We start from the raw sequence: 26,593 nt of genomic DNA on the forward strand, positions 1-26,593 counted from the left end.
TCTTCCGGGAAATAACCCACTGATTCCTCCTTTGATTTCAGACAGAGATTCCTCCGGTAAATCTTTCAGGGATTCCTCCCCGATTCCCCCAGGGATTCTTTAGGGTATTCTATCGGGGGTTCTTCCAGTAATTTCTTCGGGAATTCCTCCAAACATTTCTTTAAAGAATCTTTTTAATTCCTTCGGAGATTCCTCCGGTAATTCCAACAGAGATCCATCCGGGATATTTTTTAGGGATTCCTCTGGGAATTAACCATAGAATTTCTCCGCGAACTCTCTCAGGAATTCTCCAAGGAATCCTTCCAGTGAATCCTCTAGCAATTCCTTTGGTAATTCTTCAAGGATTTCCTTCGATAATTCCTTTGAGAATTCCATTGGGGATTTCTTCAGGAACTCATTCGGGCATTCCTAGAAGAATGCATTCAAGGATTCCTCCAGGAATTCCGTCGCGGATTCCTTCATGAATTCTTTCGTATATTCTTTCAGAAAACCTTTCGGGGATTTCTCTATTAATTCGTTTGAGGATTCCTCCAGGAATTCTTTCACGGACTTTTGCAGGTATTCCCACGGGGGTACCACTAAGGATTTCTCCAGTAATTCCTTTGGAGATTTCTCCAGTAATTCTTTCGGAGATTCATCCAGAAATTTCTTCGGAGATTCCTCCAGGAATTCCTTCGGAGATGCCTCCAGGAATACCTTTGGAGATTCCTTCAGGAATTTATTCGGGGACTCTTCCAGAAATTTCCTCGAGAAATTCCTCCAGGAATTGCTTTGAAGATTCCACCAGGAATTGCTCTGGGGCTCCGCTAAGAATTTTTTCGGGGATTCCTTCAGGAATTCCTTCGGAGATTCTTCCAGGAATTCCGTTTGGGATTCCTCCAGGAATTTCTTCGGGGATTCCACCAGGAACAACTTTGGGAATTCGCCCAAGAATTTCTTCGGGGATTCACCCAGAAATTCTTTTGGAGATTCCTCCAGGAATTCCTTCGCGGACTCCTCCCAGAATTTCTTCGGGGATTTCTCCGGAAATTCATCGAGGATGCCTCCAGAAATTCCTTCAGAGATTCTTCCAGGAATTCCTTCGAGGATTCCTCCTGTAATTTCTTCGGAAATTCCTCCAGGAATTGCTTCGGGGATTCCTCCAGGAATTGCTTCGGGGATTCCTCCAGGAATTCCTTCGGGGACTCCTCCATGAATTTCTTCGAGGATTCTTCCAGAAGTTCTTACAGGGATTCCACCAGGAATTTCCTCGGGAATATCTCCAAGAATTCCTTCGGGGATGCCTCCCCGAATTTAATCGGGGATTTCACCAGGAATTACTTCGGAGATTCTTCCAGGAGTTCCTTCGGGAGACTGTTCCAAGAATTTCTTCGGGGATTCATCCAGAAATGCTTTCGGGATTCCTCCAGGAATTTTTTCGGGGATTCTTCCAGGAATTTCTTCAGGAATTCCTTCGGGGATTTATCCAGCAATGTCTTCGGAAATTCCTCCACGAATTCCTTCGGGTTCTTCTCCAAGAATTTCTTCGGAGATTCTTCCAGAAATTCTTTCGGGGATTGCACCAGGAGTTGGTTCGGGGATTCCTCCAAGGTTTCCTTCAAGAATTCCTCCAGCAATTTTATTGGAGATTCCACCAGGAATTCTTCCAATTCTTTTCGGGGATTTCTCCAGGAATTTCTTCAGGGATTCCTCCAGGCATTTCTTCGGGGATTCTTCCAATAATTTCCTTGGAAATTCCTCCAGGAATTCCTTCGGGAATTTCTCCAAGAAATTATTCGGGAATTCTCCCTGAAGTTCCTCCAGGAATTGCTTCGAGAATTCCTCCAGGATTTGCTTCGCGAAATTCCTTTGAGAGTTCCTCCAAATATTCCTTTATTGATTGCTCCAGAGGTCATCCCTGAGTGAATTCCTTGAGAATTCTCTGAACAGTTTTATCAATAAATCGCAGATGAAATTTCTTAAGTAACCGCTGCGATTTTTTTTGAGTAATCCCTGAAGGAAAGCCTTGAGGATGTTCTGATGTTCTTGAAGAATTCCTTGAGTAATGTGGGCTTCGTGGCCGAGTGGTTAGCGGCGGCAGTCGTTTAGGTGTCTCGTAAGCCTCGGAGTGTGGGTTCGATTCCCGCTCCAGTCGGGGAAAACTTTTCGTCGAACGGAAAATTCTCCACTGGGCCACTGGGTGTTATATGTGTTGTCCATTGTCGAATGTTTGTAATGTTCAGTCTGTAGAGGCCGCAAGGTCGAAGACGGTGTAATTGTCTTTTTTTTTAATCCATGAGGAAATTTCTTAAGGTTTTTTTGAGGATCCCTGCCGAAGTTGTATGATTAATTCTTAAGAGAATTTCTTATAAATTCTCTGAGAACATTTCTCCACTGAAGGGAACTCCTTGAAGTTTCTTTGAGGAAATTCTTATAATTCTGAGAGGTATCTCAGGAAGAGTTCCCATAGGAGCTTCCGTTGGAATTCTGAAAGAAATTTCTGGGGAAATGCCTGGAAGAATTTCTAAAGGAATACCTAGAGGAACTTCTCCTGGATCTTTTTTTCAGAAATTCTTTAAAAAAACCTCGATGAATCCTTCCAAAAATTCTTCCCGACATTCTTCCAGGATTTTCTTCAGAAATTTCTCTAGGAATTCCTACAAAAATTCCTTGAGAATTTTCTTCAGGAAATCCTCCAAAGGTTATTCCCAGAATTCTCACATTGTCAAAAGATGACAGAATTTTCTTCAAAAATTCCGAGGGGGGTTCCTCCGAGAACTCCGAAAGATATTCCTCTGGGAATTCCAACAGGGATTGCTACGGAAATTTCGTAACTCCTGAAACAATCCCAGGAAAAATTCCTGGTAGAATTTTCGGAGGTATTCCACGAGATATCCCTGGAGAAATGTCTGTAGGAATCCCCGAAGGATTTCCTGCAGGAATTCCAGGTGAAATCCTAGGAGGAATTCCTTGACAAATCTCAAGAGGACTTCCTAGAGGAGTCCCGGAAGGAGTTCATGGAGGAATCACCGGAGAAAGCCCAAGAGGATTTCCTGGAGGATTTTATGAAACAATCCCTGGATGATTTTCTGGAGAAATCCTTGAAGTTGTTTATGGAGGAATCCCTATTAGAATCCATGGAGGGTTTCCTTGAGAAACCCCTGGGGGAATTCCCAAAGAAATCCCTTGAGGAACTTCTGGAAAAATCCATAGCGAAGTTCTTGGAGGCATCTTTGAAAGAATTCCTAGAGAAATTCCAAGAGGAATACATGGAGGAATTTCTAGAGGAATCAATGGAGGATTTCTTGGACGAATCCCTGGTAATGTTCCCGGAGGAACTCCTGAGGGAATTCCCGAAGGAATCCCTGGAAGAATTATCGGAGAAATCCCTAAGGGAATTCCCGGAAGAATCCCTGGGTGAATTCCTGAAAAAAAAACCCTGGGGAATTCCCGGAGGAATCTCTGGGGAAATTCCCGGAGGAATCCCTGGGGAAATTCCCGGAGGAATCCCTGGGGGAATTCCCGGAGGAATCTCTGGGGAAATTCCCGGAGGAATCCCTGGGGAAATTCCCGGAGGAATCCCTGGTGAAATTCCCGGAGGAATCCCTTGGGAAATTCCCAGAGGAATCCCTTGGGAAATTCCCGGAGGAATCCCTGGGGGAATTCCCGGAGGAATCCCTGGGGGAATTCCCGGAGGAATCCCTGGGGGAATTCCCGGAGGAATCCTCTTGGAAATTCCTGGAGGAATCCTCTTGGAAATTCCTGGAGGAATCCTCTTGGAAATTCCTGGAGGTGTCCCCGGAGGAATTCCTGAAGGAATTCCTGGAGAATTCCCTGGAGGTATTTTTGAAGAGGTATTTTTGGAGATATCTTTGAAGAAATTCCTGTAGGAATCCCAGGATAAATCCCTGGAGATATTCTTGGAGGAATGCCTGGAGGAATCCCTGGAGGAATTTCTGGAGAAATCCCTGGAGGAATTTCTGGCGAAACCCCTGCAGAAATCCCTGGAGGAATTTCTGGCGGAATCCCTGGAGAAATTTCTGGAGGAATTCCAGGAAATCCCTGGAGGAATTCCTGGAGGATCTCCTTGAGAAATCACTGGAGAAATTCCTGGAGGAATCTTTGAAGAGATTCCTGGAAGAATCCCAGGGAATTCCTGGAGGAATTTTTGGAGGAATCCCAGGATGAATCCCTGCATGTGTTCCTGAAGAATTCCCTGGAGGTATTTTGGGAGGAATCTTTGAAGAAACCCCTGCTGGAATCCCAGGATGAGTTCCTGGAGGAATATCTGCAGAAATCCCTGAAGAAATTCCTGGAGGAATTCCTGGGAATCCCTGGAGGAATTTTTGGAGGAGTCCCAGGATGAATCCCTGGATGTGTTCCTGGAGGAATTCCTGGAGAAATCCCTGAAGGTATTTTAGGAGGAATCTTTGAAGAAATTCAGCAGGAATCTCTGGATAAATTTCCGCAGGAATCCTTGGGGGAATTCCGCAGGAGTCCCAGGGGGAATTCCCTCAGGAATCTTTGGGAGAATTCCCGGAGGAATCCCTGGGGAATTTCCTGGAGGAATCCTTGAAATAATTTCTAAAGGAATTCCTGCAGATATCACGGATGTATTTCCTGGAAGATTCCCCAAGGAATTTTTGGAGGAATCCCCGATTAAATTCCTGGAGGAATCCCCGACGAAATTCCTGGAGTAGTCCTCGAAGAAATTCCTAGAGAAATTCCCATAGGAATTCATGAAGGTATCTCTGAAGAAATTCCTGAAGGAATCCACGAAAGCATTTCAAGAAGGAATTCCTGGAAAAATGATTGCGGATATTCCAGAAGAATTTCCAGAAAAATTCTCGTAGAAATTCCAGGAGGAATCCCCTTACAAATTTTTGGAGAAATTCCCGCAGGGATTTCCCTAGGAATTCTCGTAGAAATTCCCGGAGCAATTCTCGTAGGAATACCCGTGGGATTTCTCGCAGGAACTTCAGGAGAAATCCCCGTTAAGGTTTTAAGAGGAATCTCCGTAAGAATTTTCATTGGAATCCCCGGAGGAATTCTCATAGAAATTCCCAGAAAAAATCCCGGGTGTCTTTGTTGGAATTCCTAGAAAAGTTCTCGTAGGAATTCCTGGTGGAGTTCTCGTATGAATTCAAAGAGAAATCCTCGTAAGAGTTTTTCGAGGAATTTCCAGTAGAATTTTTCCCGGGAATTATTCTCGCAGAAATTCCCGGAGAAATTTTCGTAGGAATTTTCGGAGGACTTCGTGTAGAAATTCACTGAAATATTCTCGTGTACGTTACATATATTCCAATAGGAATACTTGGAGCAATTTCCTTTGGAATTTCTGGAAGGATTATCCTTGAAATTCCTGGAAGAGTTTTCTTTAGAAATCTTCTCGAATTCCCTAAGGAATTCCCTTTGAATTCCTGGAGGAATTCCCAGAAAAACTCCTCTTGGAATTCCCAGAAAAACTCCTCTTGGAATTCCCTTGGAATTTGTCTAAGAATTCCCAGAGGAACTCTTCTTTGAATTCTCCTTGGAATTTCCCTTGGGATTCCCTTTTGGATTCCCTTGGAATACCCGGAGGAGTTTCTCTGGGAACCCCCTGATTAATTTATCTTGGAATTTCCCTTGCCCTTGGAATTTCCGAAGAAATTTTCCTTGAATTCCCAGAGGAATTCGTCTTATAATTTCCCTGGGAATTCTCTTTTGGATTCCGCTTGGAATTGCCCTTGGAAGTCCCAGAAGGATTCTTCTTGGAATTCCCAGATGATTTCTACATGGAATTCCTAGATGAATTCTACATGGAATTCCCAAAGGAATTCTTAGAAGAATTTCTCTTGGAATTCCCCTTTGCATTCCTGGAATTTCCGGAGAAATTCTCCTTGGAACCCCCGGGGGAATTCGTTCTGAAACTTCTCGTAGGAATTTGCGTAGAAATTCCCGGAGGAACTCCCGTATACGGTTATTAGAAATTTTCATTGGGTTTCCTTTAGGAATTCATGGATTAATTTCCAGAGGAACTCCTTTAAAAATGCCACCGTGAATTTTGAACCACAGAAAGAATTCTAACTAGAGAAATATCACAGGAAATTTGATCAGAAGGAATCCCTAATGTAATCAAAGAAAAAAAAAAACCTGCCGGAATTTCTCTAGCTAGTTCCCAAGGAACTCCGGGAGCAATTTCCTGAAGTTCTTGAGGAGTTCCCCGATGAAAAATTAAGGAAAATAACCAATCTATCACAAGGATCATAGGGAAAATTTGAAGTGATTTCAGGCCGAAACATCCGGGAGGGGACTCAACATGATCTACCGAAGATATAGAAAAAAATGGGAAAGCGCTTCTGCAAGAATACCAGGAAGAATTCCGCATGCTATCAAAGGGCTATTCCCATTACGCCGGGCCGGGTCCGTATCGGGCCCCGGTCATCGATTTCTTACATGCGATAACAATGGCGTGTTACACATCATACCGTGCCGGGGCTCGCCACCACCTGGCACGATGAAGTGAAAAGAGCGCTCAATCCTTCATTCCGGTTGAAGCTTATGTTGGTGATGGAACCCTTTCAAAATTAAACCAGCATCGACAAGATTTTAACAGCAGATTTTTGCAGCAGAAAGCTTTTGATTATGATTTACTCCTTTGGCTTATGCTCCAGCTGCAATACTACATTTCTGCTGCAATTTACGCTTGAATTTAGTGAGTTCTTGATACGGGAATAGTGAAAGAGGTGGAGCAGACTGGTAATGTCCAATTTTCCTAGGCAGACATTTCAGGATTGCTGTATCCGTCGCGAACCATGTAATTCCACCAGACCGATCACGCAGCAGGAACAATCTGTTCTGCAAAAAAAAGTAAATAAACACCAGCTGATTGGAATTGACACTTTTTCGAGCACACTCACATCCACTCAAAAAGTAGTACGAGAGAGAATGGCTGCGTGCTTGCTTCGATTAATCCTCTCTTGGAGCTTACCGATTGGAGTATTTAAATTTAATCTGGATTTTTTCAAATCGGTACTAAATCTCGTATCAACTGCGTTGGTGCTTATGACCATAAGAGAGTTTAAAAACGTTGAGAACACTTGGCACTTTTATTGATCAAAATATGATAAATTTCAAAATAACACTCTGGACATTAGGCCGTCCCTTATTTTGCAAAATTTAGAAATGTTATAAGTTCGTTAGTGGAAAATAATCGTTTTAGCTAAAAAATGATCGTGTCAAAATTTGAAGTCCGTATCTCAAGGCTAAGTGGTCCCTCAAGGGGCCTAAAGTTGTCAAAAATTGTATGGGATCAAAAAAAACATGAAATTTTTTTTCGACAAAACAAATACGCTATTCCACTAAAACCGGTGATTTTAGGACCCTAAAGGGCCAAAAATGTGCTTAGATTTGCGATATCTCTACTCGTTTCTAAGATATTGACAAAAAAACAACTGAAAAATCAGCATTTTTGACCATTTTTTTAGATTCCAAAGGAAACTTATCCTATTTTGTTCAATAACTCAAAAACGAGTAGAGATATCGCAAATCTAAGCACATTTTTGGCCCTTTAGGGTCTTAAAATCACCGGTTTTAGTAGAATAGCGTATTTTTTTTGTCGAAAAAAAATTTCATGTTTTTTTGGTCCCATACAATTTTTGACAACTTTAGACCCCTTGAGGGACCACTTAGCCTTGAGATATGGACTTCAAATTTTGACACGATCATTTTTTAGCTAAAACGATCATTTTCCACTAACGAACTTACAACATTTCCAATTTTTGCAAAATAAGGGACGGCCTACTGGACATACAAAGATTTTTCATATTATATAAAGCCTCAAACAAAGCTGCATATGAAAGCCTTAGGTATAAGCTGTATCACTCAAAAAATGGAAAAAGTTTCATCGAGTACATATTGAGATATAATGTTTTAAAAATGTATTCAAAAATCTTATAAGTTTTACTAAAAGTTCTATAACTTTCAGAAAACTTATTCGATCTCGCTCAAAATTTTACCAATGGAGCTTTAATATATGGTTTATGATTGATCAAAATTTCAGCGTATTTGATTGATGTATAAAAAAGTTATGATAATTTGAATGAAAAATTATTTTGACCAAAAAATTGCTGTACGGAATATTGTTTGATACACTGTATCTATTTAATTCTTGCAGAAGTCCCTGAATATATTCTTAAACGAATCCCTGGAAGATTATGTGGAAGAATCCTAAGAAATTTACTGAAGGAATTCTAGAAAGAGGTACTAATGAAATTTCTGGAAACTCTTTCTCAGAAACCATTGATGGAATTCCTATAATGATTTGAATGTTATAAATTAAAAAAAAACCTAGAGAAATCTCTTACCTAAATACATGGTGAATTTTCTGAAAGAATTTCTGGTGGAATTCATAAACATATTTTTAAAGGAATCCCTGAAACAATGTCTAGAGAAATACTCAAACTTTTGCAAAGGTTCCTAGCAAAAGCTCATGAGAAATTTCCAAAGGAACTACGTAAAACTTTCTAGGAATTGTTTCTGAAATTTCTGAATTTCTTAAGGAATCCGAGTAAAGATTCGAGAAGTTAACTTTTTAAAAAATCCAGGACGAATTTCTGGTGAAGTACATGGAGGAACATGAAATACCCGGAGGAACTTATGAAGGAATCTCTATACTAATTTCTTCAGAAATCAATTTTCGAAGCAATCGAAGAAGAAATTATTGAAACAACCCTGGGATTACTTTGTATATAGAATTTTTAAGGAGGAAAGCGCATAAAAATTACGCCACGTTTGGAGAGAAAAGGGGTTCTGAAAATTGTGACCCAATCTCGAATTTCAGAATTACGTGACGCAATTTATAGAATTTCTAAAAAATAAATGGAGCCATTTCAGGAGGTTCTATATGGAAATTATTTGGAAAATGTATGGCCAGTGTTGAAAATGTCATTTAGACATATGTATTTGTAAAACAACGTCATAAGGCAATCTAGCGTTCATCACCCTTCTCTCTCAAGCAGACACAGAAGATAGCAATTTTTTGTTTAATATTTTCATACGGAAACGTTTCCGTATGAAAACAAACCTATCCTCCTCGGGAGCGAAACAGAGAAAGGTGATCAAACGTCAGATAGCCTTATGGGGAAGAAATTATTGTATACACTTTTCCAATGCCCTTCAATATATCAATACTGTAACATGATGAGTGTGTTGTACACACTAGTTTCAGGCAAGGAATTTGTTTTTAAAGAGAAGCGCGAAGGCTGAAACCAAAAATTTCAATGGAACCCACAAACGCGGTCCCAATCGAGCAAATTCAAGGGATTGGAACAACAGAGAACATGGTAAACAAACATGAGAGTGTAATAGTGAAAGCTGTGACGTCACTTAATTGCTTGACGTCTTTTGGGGAGCTCAGACTAATACGCACGCCAAAATATAGTTTTGTTTATTTAAAACACGTATTGTTATTGGGAGTGACGTAAATAAATATAACCAAAATGCTCTCCACGTTTCTCTCGTATAACATATTCTCTGGTTTCTGGTATGTAAAATGTCAAATTATGTACATGGCGACTAAGGTGGCCCACAGTTATATGAAAAACAAAAATTTCGAAAAATGTCAAGTCTTGCCTCCTAAATCAGTTGTTTTGGACTCCCAGAAGCTACGTTCAAAATTTGAGCAAAATCAATTAAGCCTAAGGGGGCGCTCAAAACGCTTGAAGTTTGTATGGGAAAACTGGGCCAAATGTATGCAGAAATTTTAAGATTTCGAATTTTGCCGCTAGGTGGCGCTGTAAGCGTTCAATAATCAAACCCTTTGGTATTATTCTAGGTGACTATATACCAAACAACTTTGTCGAAGACCGCAAAGTGATCCAACGTCTGTGAAAAAAGTTATACCCTAGGTAAAGTGAGGATAAGCTTTATTGTTGTTTTTCCAATACACGTAAAGGAATAATATCAATAATGAAATCTCAACACTTTGCCTCACTTTGCCTAGGATATAACTTTTTTCACAGCCGTCGGATCACTTTGCGGTCTTCGACAAAGTTGTTTGGAATATAGTCACCTAGAATAATACCAAAGGGTTTGATTATTGAACGCTTACAACGCCACCTAGCGGCAAAATTCGAAATCTTAAAATTTCTGCATACATTTGGCCCAGTTTTCCCATACAAACTTCAAACGTTTTGAGCGCCCCCTTAGGCTTAATTGATTTTGCTCAAATTTTGAACGTAGCTTCTGGGAGTCCAAAACAACTGATTTAGGAGGTAAGACTTGACATTTTTCGAAATTTTTGCTTTTCTTATAAGTGTGGGCCACCCTAATGGCGACCGTGACAGAGAGTTTTCATATATATCTTCTAATGATTTTAAAGATTATCGAAAATGAATGAGTGCAAACGACAAGTTTGATGGCCTTTCAGGTTACAATTGTTCTTCCTCATCACAGTTGTAAGATAGGCAACAGTTTCAACACTAAATAAGTTGCTCTTGCTATTCATATATATGGTCATAAGCACTGAATCAAAATTCAACCATCGCGCAGCGATATTGACAATAATGTCGTGACCTGCAATACGACGTAAGTTGGTCCCAACTTGAACAGAATAGGATAAAGGTCGTAAAACACGAATTTAGAGATTTTTAAGCCTTGTAATTGTAATTTTCGAGCAGTAATTTTGAGTCGGTATATACTGCAACGCTGTTGAAGATGTATCATCGAGAAGTTTCGGTTTTGGGTTGGCAATAATTGATTATTCACGAGTTGATACAAATTCAGCTTTCGTTTCGAGTAAATCTCTGCGCCTTCTTTGTCGCTTGTTTTGTGTTTCTTTTGTTTGACAATTCTCTTCTTGTTCATGAGGAATGGATATATTTGCGGTGCAAGTTAAGGGAAGAATGAAGCATGATTGATTAGATTTGAATTACCTTATGACAACTTAAATGCCGTGTCATTAATTGGCTTGGTAGCTTAGTTGGAAAAGCACTTGTATAGCGTATAAGGGTTGTGAGTTCAAATCTCATCTGAGTTGTAGATTTCTTCGGAATTTCACAAATATAATTTATTCATCTTTTTATGTATATAATTAGTTCAATTAAAAAGATTTCTTGTTGAATTTGCAATACAATTCGATGAAAGGTCAATCAACAAAAAAAAATCTTCTTCTTCCTTGGCGTAACATCCTAACTGCGACAAAGCCTACTTTTCATGAGGTATCAGTAATTGAAATTTTTCATGCATAATCACTACGCCTGTCCAATTTCCCAAAAATGTTCTCTGATTTTCAAGTCTACTCGCATATTTTGATTGGCATCCTAAAAGAAGTAACTGGTCAAAATTTCAGCCAAATCCATTGAAATTAAGAGGTGCATCAAATTAATTTTGCGTTTTTCAACTATTTTCGAACTTCAAAAAATCATAACTGCACTAAAACTTGTCAAAAATAAATTCTTTCGGCAGAAATTGAAAGATTTACTTGTTTGCTCCAAATAACGTATCCCAATAAAATTATTTGTGGTTATTTGCTTCTTTGACATCAGTGCTGTAGGAATTGAGTAAAAATTACTAAAATTCGTGAAAGCCAAATGTATCCTAAAAACTAGCATTACGGGGGCAATCATGCTTTGGCGCGCAGAAAGTTGAATCGCGTCAGCACTGATATTGATGGTCAACACGCTTGTTTGTTTATACCCGCGATAGGGAGTAGCCAAGGCAAACTACAAGGAAGCAAAGCTACTACGTTCAGTACAATTTCGCGCCACAACGTGATTGTCCCCAAAAAGCTAGTTTTTGGAAGTATTTGGCTTTCCAGATTTTTAATATTTTTGCTCAATTCCTACAGCATTGACGCCAAAGAAGCAAATAACCACAAAACATTGGAGACTACGATGCCGTTTAAAAAATTTCAACTTATCACGTATAATAGGGTGGTCCAGAACAAAATCTATCAAAAAATCAACTTTTTAAGGTTTTTCTGATCACTAATGTGATAATTACATATGTTTTCTTTACATTTATTAGGATACGTTGTTTGGAGAACTTATAGCAAACAAGTATATCTTTAAATTTCTGCCAAAAGAAATAATTTTTGACAAATTTTAGTGTAGTTATGATTTTTTGAAGCTCGAAAATAGTTGAAAAACACAAAATTGATTTGATGCACCTCTTAATTTCAATGGATTTGGCTGAAATTTTGACCAGTTACTTCTTTTAGGATGCCAATCAAAATATGCGAGTGGACTTGAGAATCGGAGAACATTTTTGAAAAAGTGGACAGGCCTAATAATCACGCCCTGATTTCTAAATTTCGTAGTTAAAAAAATCAAGTAGAACAGATTTTGAGTTAATCGATAACTGTTGCACACTCCGCTGCTCTTATGAGATGAGTAAGAATTGGCGAGTTTTTGAACCGTGTAACAATTGGCGATTTAATTTTTTTAAATTGATTTTTTTCGGATCGCCTTTTTTTACTTGTTCTACGCGATCTCGTTTTTTTTTTGATAAATTGAGATGTTTTTTGTTGTTGTTTAACGTGATTTTTTGTTTATTTTTTTTATTTTTTTTTGTTATTTTTCGAGTTGCCATTTTTTTCTCGCATTTTAAACATTGCAAAGTTCCGATGACCCTGGAGGGATAGGTTCTGCTTGTGCCTCGCACTGAGCCGAAACAAACTTATTTATACAATAAATAGAGAAAAAAAATATCGTTTGATTTTATTGTCGTTCAGCTCGGTTTACGTTATTTTGTTTTCAATAAATAGAGATGTTTTTTTCGTTGTTTTCGGTTTTTTTTTCATGTAAATTGAGTTTTTTTTTCTCGGATCGCCAATTTTTATTATTTTATTTTTTTCGCGCGTTTCGAACATTTATTGTAATGTTCCGATGACCCTGGAGGGATCGGTTTTGCTTGGGCCTCGCACTGAGCTGAAACATACTTATTTATACAATAAATAGAAAAAAATATCTTTTGATTTTATTTTCGTTCAACTCGTTTTAACTCGTTTTACGTGATTTTTTAAATAACACTAGTTTACAAAATAAAATGAAAGTCGAGAACTTCTGTCAACGACCAAAATTTTTGAAGCACAATTTAGATTTCGAAACCGTGCTTAAAAATTTTTAAGTAGAGCACTTTTTGAGTTTTAGCTCAATATCGAGTTTTACAACGTTTAAAAATATGGAATTTACTAAAATTCAAATATCTTGCGTTTAGTTCAACCAATTTCAAATCTTTTTCCATAAAGTAAAAGCTGAATACAATACCATTTGATCATCTGAATGCAGGTTTTGCTTCAGACTGATGAAATTCAAGATATTGACGAGTTTTAGGGACGATCTCCTTAAATTTTAGCCAAATTTCCAAAAATATATGAAGAAATGTATTTTTGTTAATAAGAAAAAAAACGATCTAAAAATTCTTTCTCAACCTTTATTTGACATATCATATGTAGGCGAGTTACAGTAAAAAAATCAGCTCAATCGTAGCATTGATTACGGAGAATGAGATGTGTGAAGTGAGCGACGTTGCTTAAAAATAGAACAAAAATCGTTTTCAAATCATCAACCTTGTATGGAAAGTCGAAAAAATTTCCGCTCTACTGTAATTTTTTTCCTTCGCGTTTTCGAACTCAGGGTATGATTCTACACCAAAAATGATCATCAGCTTACCGAGTTCAAAAATGCTGTAAACTAGTGTAATTGAGATGTTTTTTTTTCGTTGTTTTCGCGTTTTTTTATGTAAATTGAGGTTTTCTTTTTTCGGATCGCAAACTTTTTTTTTTTTTTTTTTTTCAAGCGTTTCAAACACTTATTGTAACATTCCGATGACCCTGGAGGGATCGGTTCTGCTTGGGCCTCTCACTGAGCAGGAACATAATTATTTAAACAACAAATAGAAAAAAAAATCTCTTTTGATAGCCGGCTTTCAAAAGATTAAATTTTAACCAAATAAACAACCAATGCCGTCCATCGCCAGCTTTTCAAGCGAATCCTTGAGGCCCGGGGCAAACCATATAAAGTGGGCCCTCGAAACCAAAATTTGAATAAATTTACGTTTTTAAAATCTTGCGATTTTTTTCTATTTTTTTTTATTTTTACATTATTTTGGAAAGTGACAAGACAACTGTTTTGCTCGTTCAAAACCATATTTTTTCATTTGTTTTAAACTTTTATCGGAATTTATAACATTTATGCAAGTTTTAGAACTTGACGTTCAATTAACCCTTATGTGACCGACAGGGTACCCGGGTACCCAGCGGCCGTTTAAAAAGCACGGTGTAGAAAAAAAGCAAAAAGTTTGTCGGACACATAACGGTTAAAATCTTAAATAATGAAACATAAAGCAGTTTTATTTTGGATTGCAACATTCTACGAGTATTTGAAGATTCAGATCAAATAAAGCGATCGCGATCGGGAAGTGATGGGCAGTTGGGCAAATGATGGAGTGCAAATTATCTACTACTGGCTCATACATAATCCTTTGAGGAATTCTAAAGAGAAACCTTTGAGGAGTTCCTGAAGAAAAAATAATTAAGGAATCAGATTACCAGCTTTGAAGTAATTATTAAAAGAATCCATGAGAATATTTCTAAAGGAATTCTTGGAGGAATTCCTGAAGAATGCGTAAAGCAGTGCATGATATAATTTTTGGAAGAATTTTTGAAAGGATTCTAAGAGGAGTTTCTGAAGGAAACCTTTTTGGGAATTCCTGCAGCATTCCAATGAAAAACTCCTCAGCAAATCCTGAAATAATCACTGAGGAATTTCTAGAATTATCTTTAAAGGAATTCTTGGAAAAATGCAGAAGAAATGCTTGGAGGATTCCCTGAGGGAAGGCGCGTTAAGTTCACAAACTTCTAAAGAAATCTTTATGGATTATTTTTTTCAATGAATGTATCTAAACAATAAAGGAATCCTTGGAGAAATTTCTGAAGAATCATCGGAGATTTTTGGTAGAAAACTTTAGATAAAGTTTTGAATGTATTTTAGGAAGATTTCTTGAAAATTTCCTTCGAGAAATTCCTGTGCTACATTTTACACCAGTTGAGAGTCATTCGCTTTCAATACAAATTTGATGAAGACACAAACTTTCTTGCAGGGCCCATATAGCCGAAGCGGTAAACGCACGGGTATTCAGCATGACCATGCTGAGGGTGACGGGTTCGATTCCCGGTCGGTCCAGGATCTTTTCGTAAAGGAAATTTCCTTGACTTCCTAGGGCATAGAGTATCTTCGTGCCTGCCACACGATATACGCATGCAAAATGGTCATTGGCAGAGGAAGCTCTCAGTTAATAACTGTGGAAGTGCTCATAGAACACTAAGCTGAGAAGCAGGCTTTGTCCCAATGAGGACGTTACGCCAAGAAGAGAGATAGAGACAAACTTTCTTGGTGGTTCATAATTTAAAGCATGTCAAAAGTCGAGTATTTCCCAATCACAATAGCAACCTTACAGCAGTGAAATAACGAACTATACACTACATGAAAATGTACATTTGGTATACATTGCATTCTTAAAACTATTACTGAATTTGTAATAATGTTGATATAAAGATGATTTACTTATATTTTGATTTATTACAACTGACCTTTTTATAACTGTATGATATGTATAATATAAACTTGTTTTCAGCCCGATTTCATCATTATCAAATATGTTTAAATATGACAAACGTCGATGTATGACAAACGTCGATGGTAGCATGGCACAAATGTCCCAAATGAAGGATAACGTGCCTCTGGAGCCGGCCTTCTGATACTTGATTTAGCTATCAGCTGTTGATATATATTATGTTTTTGTTATGCCTATCTGATCGGGTATTCTGTAACTTATATCAAAAGTTCTTAGAGAAACATATAAAAAACAAAATAGAAAAAAAATCGTTAATTATTGCACCAATAGTTTTGCAATTTAGGATTTTGATATTTTTTATGAAAATTTAGAATAATATTCAAAAATAATGTGCATGAAGCACCAAATTATATCTAGAGGACATGCATAAAATATAAACGTTGTTTTTATATGATTACGTTGAAAAAAAAATGTTGCTTCGGAATTCTTGGGGGGGGGGGAGGCTGAACGGGTGGGCCCGGGGCACTTGCCGCCTTTGCTCCCCCTCAAATCCGGGCCTGCTCGAAAGCACCCACTCCGTAGTACTTATGGGAGTGTCACTGAGTCGGAGGCCTCTTATATAAGTGCTACATCAACATTTCCTTCCCCTATCCCAAGTTACGGTGGCCGGGAATAATGACATTTGTGCTTTTGGTATTCTTGCATAAGATTGGAGCGAAGTTAACTTCCCAGCCTTGTTCCGAAAAGCAATCCGAGCAAGATTAGCAAAAGGTACATGAATGTTGTTAGTATCCAATCTACGAAGTATACCGTAACTACGCTAGCGCTAACGCTAACGTGTAACAATTGGCGATTTACCCTAATAGCTGAACTTTGAGTTTTACATTATATGAAAATTTATAATTTACTGAAATTCAAATATCTTGCGTTGTAGTAAACCCATTTTAAATCTTTTGACAGGAATTAGAACCAGAATATTATCGTGTACCGACTTTTTGGACCCTCTAAGCAGAATTTTCTTTTCAAATGAGTGTGTAGTCAGTATTATACCTTACTCCGCACATGGTTATCCTTTGATTGATTCACATATTTCGACCACCACTACGACCTCACTGAAGAAGTGATCAGAAGGTAGTAAACATTTTCAAAACACTAATAAGTATATTTAATATAATGATAATTTGCTGTACAGGAATTGTATGAGTATGACGTCAATGCAAAAAAAAAAAGAAACGACCTGACCGGAACAACCAAGCAAGTCCATATGTTTGCTACACAATACCATCGGCGCTATTGCATTGTTTTAAACCATGAAAAATATTCCTTTCAATTTGCTCCCCGTTCAAATAGTGGAAACGGCACGAACGAGCACTTCATTTTGCAACCAGCCTCCTCCACTCACCTGGGTTTAACGTTTTCTTGTGTATCCTAGTTTGCCACATGTTATTGCGATCTGGGAGCAGTCTTATCTTTGCGTACGGATCCGCCGTGCCACTGAAGTCTCGCGGTTGCAGGTCCTGAGCCTACGATATAAAAAATAAATTATTAGTTTACCATTTCAAAAATATGTTCCTCTTCCATCACCTCAATGAGTTTAACATTCAAAATCCCCGCACTGGGATCGTAGTTGAGCGTTAGGTGGATTGCTCCTCGGGAGTCATCGCCGAGTTCAAGTTTTACGGAAGAGCTAGCGCTAATTCCACCGGCAGCGGCACCACCGGAGGCGGATGTATCAAGTGTGTCCTCCCCACCGGAAGCATCCACCGACTTCGGTTGGTTGTTTTTCGCCTTCACCGTCGATGTGGTCGGTTTTGCCGGGCTCGTGACGCTTAGAACAACGTGCTTATCGGTGCGCGCAATGGGTACCGACCCGGCCGCTATAACAGATTTACAGCTGCTCGATGAATCGGCACTGTCCTCCGGGGGCTCCTCTGTGCAAAGATAATAATGAGTGTGGAACTCGTAAAAAATAATATGTATACTATATGTGTGTTACCGTCAGAAGAGTCTATAAGCTGACCGTTGGTGTGGGTGGTTTTGTAGAGTCCTTGAGATGCCCAGAAGGGTGGGTCGTCCGTTTTTGCCAATGGGCTGCCGGTGTTCCGATTCAAATACCGCGATGTCCCAGCAACGGCGTCCACGTTGTACGGGATAGGGCAACTAATTTGGCTTTCATTTCTGAGAAAAGAACAGAAAACGAGGCTTTGGTTAAGAGAACAAGTCTAATCGATTTTCTTTATTTGCCATTTTTTTGTATCATCTTCATTCGACCATACCAGAAAACCATAAAGCAGTCATTTGTATCCATAAAACATATAGTCAAATACTCCTTTCGTTTCTTTTTAGCAATAAAAAAAATTTAGAATTTTATACCTTGAAATGGCTGAAACGATTCCTAGAAAAAAGGGAATGATCCATAGAATCGTTTCTATCGATCGTTTCAGCCATTTCATGGAAAGGTTCATGAAAATCTGGATTTTTTTATAGCTAAATTTTACGAAGAGAAGGGAGCATTTGACAATGTTTTATGGATCTAAATGACAGCTTTATGGTTTTCTGATATGCTTCTATGGAATATCATTTGGGAATTTTTTCATGGGTCATTCGTAGCTTTTTATATGCAAAAGAATATTTTCTCGGAGTTAAACATAGGATAAGGAGGGGGGGGGGGTAGTCCGTGCCGTAGTTGGCTACTCGTTCGCCATCTTCCAAGCGAGTTCCGAGCCAACTCTGAATACCGCCTTCAAAGTGCTATCCCAGACCATCTTCTAATCTTCTATCGTCTTTCATTCAAATTTAATGAGTCTGTGGTAGTTATCGAGCAGCTTCGTTGACGGTAGCTCGACAACGGGCCAAATCTTTACCTTGTGGCAAATCCTCCAAAAATACCGCGAACACCAGGTCCCAACGCAGCACCTGTTCATCGACTTCAAGGCGGTATACGACAGTATCGACCGCAGAGAGCTATGGAATATTATGGACGAGAACGGCTTCTCTGGAAAGCTCATTAGATTCATCAAAGCGACTATGGACGGTGTAGGAATCTGTGTAACGATTTCGGGCGATCTGCTTAGTTCATTCGAATCTCGCCGGAGACTACGGCCTACCTGCTTTTCAGCATCGCCCTTTTTTCCTTCTAAACCATGGGGGGATAATCTGCTCAACAGACAACCGGGCTGAAGCTCCAGGTAGTGTGGGCTTAAGGATCGTCTTCTACCAAAAAATTAAAAAAAGTGAAAGCCAGGACTACTTCTTCCCCGACCCACTAAACAACATTCCCATGGTCGCCGAACCCTTCGTCTCTCCGGAACCACCAAGAAGGCATTGCTTCAGAGAGAGGCTAGTGCACATTGCACCCTCAAGGTTAGCTGTGTAGCCTGTAGCAACAAATATCGATGACTCGCTTTGGGGAGTCCACTAAGGTAGCAAGCTGACGCTTAGCCAGTTTCCTGAGTGGTCCTTACCACTCCCTTTGTCCTCGAAAGACAGGCAGGGTCGACACCCTGGAAGGTGTTATGCGACAAGCCGTGCTCAACAGCCGAGACACGGTTTTTACGAAAATCGGCCAATTTGTCTGTTTCGCGGATGGCTTGGATATTATTGCTAGAACATTCGAAACGGTGGCAGAACAGTGCACCCGCCTGAAACGTAAGGCAGCAAAGGTCGGACTCACGGTGAACGCGTCGAAAACTAAGTACATGCTGGCATGCAGAACCACGAACAACTGGGCAAACTTAGGCAGCAGTGTCATGATAGACGGGGATACCTTCAAGGTGGTGGAGGACTTCGTCTACCTCGAGTCCTTATGAAAGTCAGACAACTACGTTAGCCGCGAAATATTTACGAAGGCGCATCATCTATGGAAGTCGCGCCAACCATGGGCCACAAGAATCTACGGTCGAAAGAGATTCACCGTCGCACCAAATGTGCCATGTACAAAACGCTGATAAGACCGATGGTTCTCTACTAGCACGAGACCTGGACTATGCTGCCCATATTCGCATAGTTGACGTAAGCGCCACTGTAGTTTTCAACATACTTTTGACATTTTAGCAATGAATAATTTGAAGTTTAATATATTTTTCTACGTTGACAACTAACTAAAGGTTAGATCTTGTGTTGTATTGAATAAAACTGGTCACATATACGCAGCTACGTCAGATACAAGCTTGTATGTGCTGCCTTTGATATTGGTGGTTACGTCGACTATGCGAACATGGGCAGTATGCTCGAGCGGCGGATACTTTAGGACCGTCTTTGATGTGTGGCGGCGAAGAATGAACCACGAGCTCGCTGCACTCTACGGCAAACCTAGCATCCAGATGGTGACAAAAGCTGGAAGGATACGATGGGCGGGGTATGTACACGAGTTTTTTTTACTGAAAATAGCCATCGCCGGGCTTATAAGGTTAACTAACTAGGCAGTGGTTCCTCTTACGGAAGCAAGGTTCTGCCAATAAAACCACTTTGATTTATTTATTTAGTATTACATCAAATTCAAAATTAAACAGAATCAACAATATTTCTCCATAATACACGGTTCGTGGCTGCCGTTCTCCATCCTCGGCCACGCCCGATGCTCGCCAAGTCACGCTCCACCTGGTCCGCCCATCGTGCTCTCTGTGCTCCACGCCTTCTTGCCAACCGGATCAGTTGCAAACACCAGCTTTGCAGGGTTGTTGTCCGGCATTCTTGCAACATGCCCTGCCCACCGTATCCTTCCGGCTTTGGCCACCTTCTGAATGCTGGGTTCGCCGTAAAGTGCAGCGAGCACGTGGTTCATTCTTCTCCGCCACACACCGTTCTCTTGCACGCCGCCGAAGATCGTCCTTAACACGCGTCGCTCGAAAACTTCGAGTGTTTGCAGATCTTCCTCGAGCACGGTCCATATTTCGTGTCCGTAGAGGACCACCGGTCTTATTAGCGTTTTGTACATGGTGCATTAGGTGCGTGGGTGAATATTTTTAGACCGCAGCTTCTTCTGGTGCTCGTACTAGGCCCGACTTCCGCTGATGACGAGCCTCCGAATTTCACGGCTCACGTTGTTGTCAGCCGTCAGTAAGGATCCGAGGTAGACGAATTCCTCCACCGCCTCGAAAGTATCCCCGTCTATCGTAACATTACTACCCAGACGGATCCGGTCGTGTTCGGTTCCGCCTACCAGCATGTACTTTGTTTTTTAGGCATTCACCACCAGTCCGACCTTTGCTGCTTCGCGTTTCAGGCGGGTGTACAGCTCTGCCACCGTTCCAAATGTTCTGGCAATAATGTCCATGTCGTCCGCAAAGAACACAAATTGACCGAATTTCGTGAAAATCGTTCCCCGGCTGTTGAGCCCGGCTCGTCGCATCACACCTTCCAGAGCGATGTTGGAGAGTAGGCATGAGAGTCCATCACCTTGTCCCCGGCGAGATTCGAATGAACTGGATAGTTCACCCGAAATCCTCACCCAGTTTTGCACACCGTCCATCGTTGCTTTAATCAGTCTAATCAGCTTCCCAGGAAAGCCGTTTTCGTCCATGATTCTCCATAGCTCTGCGCGGTCGATACTGTCGATATGCCGCTTTGAAGTCGATAAAGAGATGATGCGTCGGGACCTGCTATTCGGGGCATTTCTGAAGGATTTGCCGTACGGTAAAGATCTGGTCCGCTGTCGACCGCCCGTCGATGAAGCCGGCTTGATAACTTTCCACGAACTCATTCGTTTTAGGTAATAGACGACGGAAGATGATCTGGGATAGCGATTTGTAGGCAGCATTCAAAATAGTGATTGCCCTGAAGTTCTCACATTCCAATGTAGTCGCCTTTCTTGTGAATGGAGCAGATTACCCCTTCCTTCCACTCCTCCAGTAGCTGTTCGGTTTGCCAGATCCTGACTGTCAGCCGATGCAGACAGGTGGCCTACTTTACTGGGCCCATCTTGATGAGTTCTGCTGCGATACCATCCTTACCAGCTGCTTTGTTGGTTTTGAGCTGGTGTATGGCAACCTTAACTTCCCTCAGCGTGGGAGTTGGTTCATTTCCGTCCTCCGCTGCACTGGCGTCGTCGTTTCCTCCGTTGCCGTGGGCTCCCGTGCCTACATTCTCCACGTAGTTCAGGTGTTGATCGAAGTACTGCTTCCACATTTCGATCACCTCACGTCCATCCGTCAAGAGGCCTCCGTCTTTATCCCTGCATATATCGGCGGAATGCGTTGAGCTTCTGATAGAACTTCCGTGTTTCTTGGGAACGGCACAGCAGTTCCATTTCTTCACACTCCGTTTCTTCCAGGCGGCGCTTTTTCTCCCGAAAGAGGCAGGTCTGCTGTTTACGCTTCTGTTTGTAACGTTCCACGTTCTGTCGGGTCCCTTGCTGCAGCATTACCGCCCTCGCTGCGTTCTTCTCCTCCAAAACCGTTCTGCACTCTTCGTCGAACCATTCGTTCCGTCGATTCCGTTCCTCGTACCCGATGGTGCTCTCGGCTGCGTCGTTGATGGCTGCTTTCACTGTACTCCAGCAGTCCTCTAGAGGGGCCTCATCGAGCTCGCCCTCGTCTGGCAACGCGGCCTCGAGATTCTGCCTGTATGCTGAGGCGAAATCCGGTTGTTTCAGTCGCTCTAGGTTGTACCGTGGCGGTCGCCGGTGCCGTACATTGTTGTATTTTTGGAGGCGGCGAAATCAATGAGTCGTAGGCCGTTTTCTTTCGTCTGCTGGTGGGCGCTGAACTTACCAATCGTCCGTCTGAATTCCTCCTCCTAGCCTACCCGAGCGTTTAAATCTCCTATGATGATCTTGACGTCGTGGCTTGGGCAGCGATCGTACTCGCGTCCGAGCTGCGCGTCCTTATCATCATCAGTACTTCCGGAGTGTGGGCTGTGCACGTTTATTATGCTGAAGTTGAAGAATCGGCCTTTGATCCTCAACCTGCACATTCTTTCGTCGATCGGCCACCAACCGATCACGCGCCTCTGCATATCACCCATCACGATGAAAGCTTTTCCCAGCTCGCGTGCGTTGCCGCAGCTCTGGTAGATGGTATGATTACCTTTAAACGTTCGCACCATGGATCATGTCCAACACATCTCCTGCAGCGCTACGACGTGAGGGCGCTAGTAGGGTAAGAAATCAAAATTTGAACTAGTCAAAATGTAATCTTAATTTGAACTATTTTGAAATTCATTGAAATGACGTACTTTTTGGGCAAATATTGTCCCGAACAAGATGTTAAACAGTTTTCCGTAATATAATCTGATGTCATAAGCTTTAAAAGCATTGAAAAAATCGTTTTTGCCATCGAAAATAAGCAATTGAAAAATCACTGTGATTTCACCTACTTCCCCCCAGAGAAAGCCCATTTTCGGTGCACCCATACGGCGCATGCATTGCATCACACGCAATTAGTGAATAAGTCAAATGAAAGCTTATTTATTGTAGAATCGACCAACCGAATAATATTCCGCATTATTTGTCATAAAATTATCAAATTTAAGTGATTGTTATCTTAAGTTGAACCATTTGTAATCTAAAGATCATAATTTGAACCAATTTTAATCCTAATTTGAACTACTGGCAGTTGGTGTAATATGGTTCAGAAAAATAGTTGAATAAAGGTTCATTAGTCAAGAAAGTTTGGAACTGTTGCCCACCATAGTCAGAACTTAATTTCGCTGATATTATCTATAGCGGTTCTATTTCAGCTTGAATCACTATAGAAAATTTAGCTAACCTTAATAGTTATCATAATTGTAAATTTAATAACACCTTCTTAGAATCGAAGCTACTTATCACTCAAAAAATGCAAAAAAATATCCAGCAAATTCAAAATCAAATCCGTTCAAGACATCACTTCCACACATCTCCTCGAAAGTCCAAATCCAAACAGCATGTGGTGTGTGACCGTGACTGACGATGGTACTTACCGTTGGCCGTAAGCCTCCCTCTCCTTGGCCGTCTCCAGCAGGTTTTTCTCGAACCAATTCAGCCGGTACCGTTTGGAGCATGTGATGTAGATGAGCAACCCCAGCAGGGACACTATCAGAAACGAGATCGAAACGTATACTATCACTTGCAGTGGCGCCCAGGATTGGCCGCCGGATCCGTCTTCGTCTTGCTCGGCTTGGGCCCCATGCAGGACACCGTTCAGTAGTTTCATATTATTTTCTTTTTTCTGCTGGGTGGTGACTGCGGCGGCGACTTATACGATGAACCCAAGCGATAACAGTCCACTTCTAGGAACTACTCAAGCAAGAGCAACATATTGATGGCTATGTGCTCGGTTGGGTTCGTAAGGGGGATTTTGTTTGTACTATTCAGTTGGGGATTAACCTGGAAGGATGGAGAAAGAAAATATTGCTATCAGTTAAGATGTTTTGAGTAGTTTTTGAATCAGTTGAATAAGATTTTTTATTGAATTGAAAAAAAATTGATAATTTTTAACGTAAAAGTGTATGTTAAACGTTATTGTTAAACTAGTTGACTTGAAAAAAATCACGTATACAATGAAAAGTTCAAAATACTAAAACAATTTCCTTCATTTTACTTGTATCTTACTATGGCACAAAATTGAATCCATGCTGCTCAACTTTTGCTTGATGAATTCCCGGATGACATTTTGAAATAATGTTTAAAGGGTCTTTTTATGATTTTCAATAGAAACTGTCGGAAGAATTCTTGCAGAACCTTTCTGAAGGTACTTCCGGAATTTCCGCGAGAATTCCCAGAGGAGAATTTCTAGAGGAGCTTCAGGAAGAAGGAAGACCTTTGATACTATTTCTTGAGGAACTGCCGGAAGAATCTCCGAAGGAACTCATGGAGGAACAGCTGAAAGTATTCTTGGAAAAACTTATGGGAACTCCCGGCGACGAAACATCAGAAAGAATCTCTAGAGAAATTCTCAGTAGAACTCCTAGAGGACCTCCCGGAAGAATTCCTAGAGAAAATCACGGTGAAACTACTAGAAAAAATTCCCCACTTCTTGAGATTTTCCAAATAATAATTTTTGTAGTAATTTCGTGGACACTATTATACAACTGGATCTGTTATAGTGTTCTCCGGAATCCCTATAGATTCTTTCCATAACCATGAGCTAACTTCAGGAACCCCCGGTATCTTCGTGAATTCAATTTATTTCCGAGGATAAATTGTTACATTTTCAAAGCATTTTAAAATTTGAAACAAACACCGGTAGATCTGAGCGGAAGGTGATTCCAAATTTTAAGAACTGTTATAAATATGAACCAAACAAGTGCTCCAAAGCCGGGGCTCATGGCGTAGTGGCTACACGTTTGCTTCATAAGCAGATGGTCATGGGTTCGATCCAAGCCCCGGTACTTTCGTCAGTTCCTCTTTCCCCCTGGGAGCAGCTGACACTGACCCTCTTCTGAGCCCATGGCTCAAATAAACCCGAATACTTGGTCATCGGGGAACGGCAACCCATAATGGAACCCCAATTGGACTGGAATCAGAAACAACCAAAAGCCACGCATCAACATCCTCGTGCTAATCATTCTACCATGAAATTCAAATAACTCAACGTACATATGTACAGATGGGTAAATTATTGGTTAAATTGGAAAAAAATCCACAGCTCAGGTGAGATTTGAACTCACGACTCTTATTCGCTAGACAAGTGCTTTACCAACTAAGCTACCGAGCCAATTAATGACCCGGCAACTTAGTTGCCATAAGGTTCAATTCTAATCTCATCGATCTACACAGCAAAAAAATATGAAAGTTAAACAGCACGTAAATTGAAGATCAGCTGAAATTTGCGACAGAAAATTGTAAATTGCCAACATTCAACGTCAGCCGAGCAGTCCGCTGCTGGTCAGACGGCTTGTTTACAGATTTTAAAGCATATTCGCTTTAAATTTACATGCATCTGCTATAAACCATGCTAGTCACTCTCCGTCGTCAGCTAAAAAACGGCTGCTCGCAGCTGTGGCGGTTTCCCCGTTGTCTCTCTCAGTACTCTGCGCAGCAGTCGGAGCATGTCAGGAATGCGTGCATTATGGTAGAAGCAGTTAAACTTTGACTGTCTACTATTCAACAAGCTGAGATAGCCGAGAGAGCTCGGGCGTGCTACTCACACTCCAAGGATCTGAGTTCAATTCTCGCTCAGATCTCAATTTTTCTTTATGTTTTCTAACATATATCTGCAATGTAATTTTAAGATCGCACAAAAATTTCCATCATATATGACGGGGTCCTTTTGTTACATTCGATCCGCCATAATTTTACAGGTTTTTTTCGAACTGTGTATATCATCTTCCCCTAAACCGCAAATATAACCATCTCTGTTGTACATATGTACGAAGAGCGAAAGCGATTTGATTATTGTTTGAAACTGTTTGCCTATCGCAGTTTCAAACAATAAACAAATCGCTTTCGCTCTTCGTACATATGTACAACAGAGATGGTTATATTTGCGGTTTAGGGGAAGATCACGCAGTGCCCTAGTGGACAATAGAGCTATAAATTAGGTTAAGTGATTGGAGAATAAAAAAAGTGCTCCGAAGAAAACAACCTGAATGTGAAAAGTGTCACCACAAATAATGCATTTAGCAGCCTTGTGACAATGTCTGGTTCCATGACTCCAATCTTGACACTTACGACATTGGGAAAGAATTAAGGAATTTCCTCCTGACATTACGGTAATGAATATTATAAGTAAAAATTTAGTGATGAAAAGTATCGCTGTTGATATTATTCCGTCAGGGTACGGTTCAAACTGATGAATACTGCATAGCATAGAATAAGTAACATTCAGGAACTTGTCTAACACGACTCAAACCATAAGGTACACGATCGCATACTAAAGTGTTATATGAATAAGCCCCTGTTGAAAATTACCACCACTTCCTTAAGGTGTAATTTTCGCCAGCTCGGGCATCTCAGCCTCAGCTGCAGGCAGGAACCACCCAACCTACACTCCCGATCAAAAGTTTCGGGTCACTCCCTCAAAAACATGTCATTTTTTAGGCCCATATCTCCACCAATTTGCGTCCGATTTTGAAACGCCAGGTCTCATTCAAAAGATATTAAGTCAAAGTACCTTTGAACATGATTTAGATTATTTTT

At 40.6% G+C, this 26,593-nt stretch overlaps 2 protein-coding genes and 1 non-coding gene across 6 annotated transcripts in view; all 3 read right to left on the reverse strand.

The window, feature by feature from the left end:
• Nucleotides 1-26,593, reverse strand: part of LOC109397554 (serine/threonine-protein phosphatase 2A activator) — a 205,608-nt gene that overhangs the window by 36,863 nt on the left and 142,152 nt on the right. The window lies entirely within an intron of this gene.
• The window catches only part of LOC109621277 (synaptotagmin-2), a 135,158-nt gene that overhangs the window by 7,217 nt on the left and 101,348 nt on the right, over nt 1-26,593 (reverse strand). For all 3 annotated transcript variants that reach the window (XM_029859382.2, XM_020077274.3, XM_029859379.2), the window contains exons 2-5: nt 23,434-23,839; nt 17,531-17,712; nt 17,119-17,465; nt 16,937-17,057 (exon numbers count right to left, since the gene is read on the reverse strand). In XM_029859382.2, the coding sequence (XP_029715242.2) occupies nt 16,937-17,057; nt 17,119-17,465; nt 17,531-17,712; nt 23,434-23,666 (883 nt within the window). In that variant the 5' untranslated portion in view covers nt 23,667-23,839. The remainder of the gene's footprint in view (nt 1-16,936; nt 17,058-17,118; nt 17,466-17,530; nt 17,713-23,433; nt 23,840-26,593) is intronic.
• Trnaa-agc (transfer RNA alanine (anticodon AGC)) lies at nt 25,098-25,169 on the reverse strand. The gene has a single exon. It is a non-coding gene; the product is annotated as a tRNA-Ala (tRNA).

The sequence above is a fragment of the Aedes albopictus genome, chromosome 2 (genome assembly GCF_035046485.1).
Source record: "Aedes albopictus strain Foshan chromosome 2, AalbF5, whole genome shotgun sequence".
Classification (NCBI taxonomy): Eukaryota; Metazoa; Arthropoda; class Insecta; order Diptera; family Culicidae; genus Aedes; species Aedes albopictus.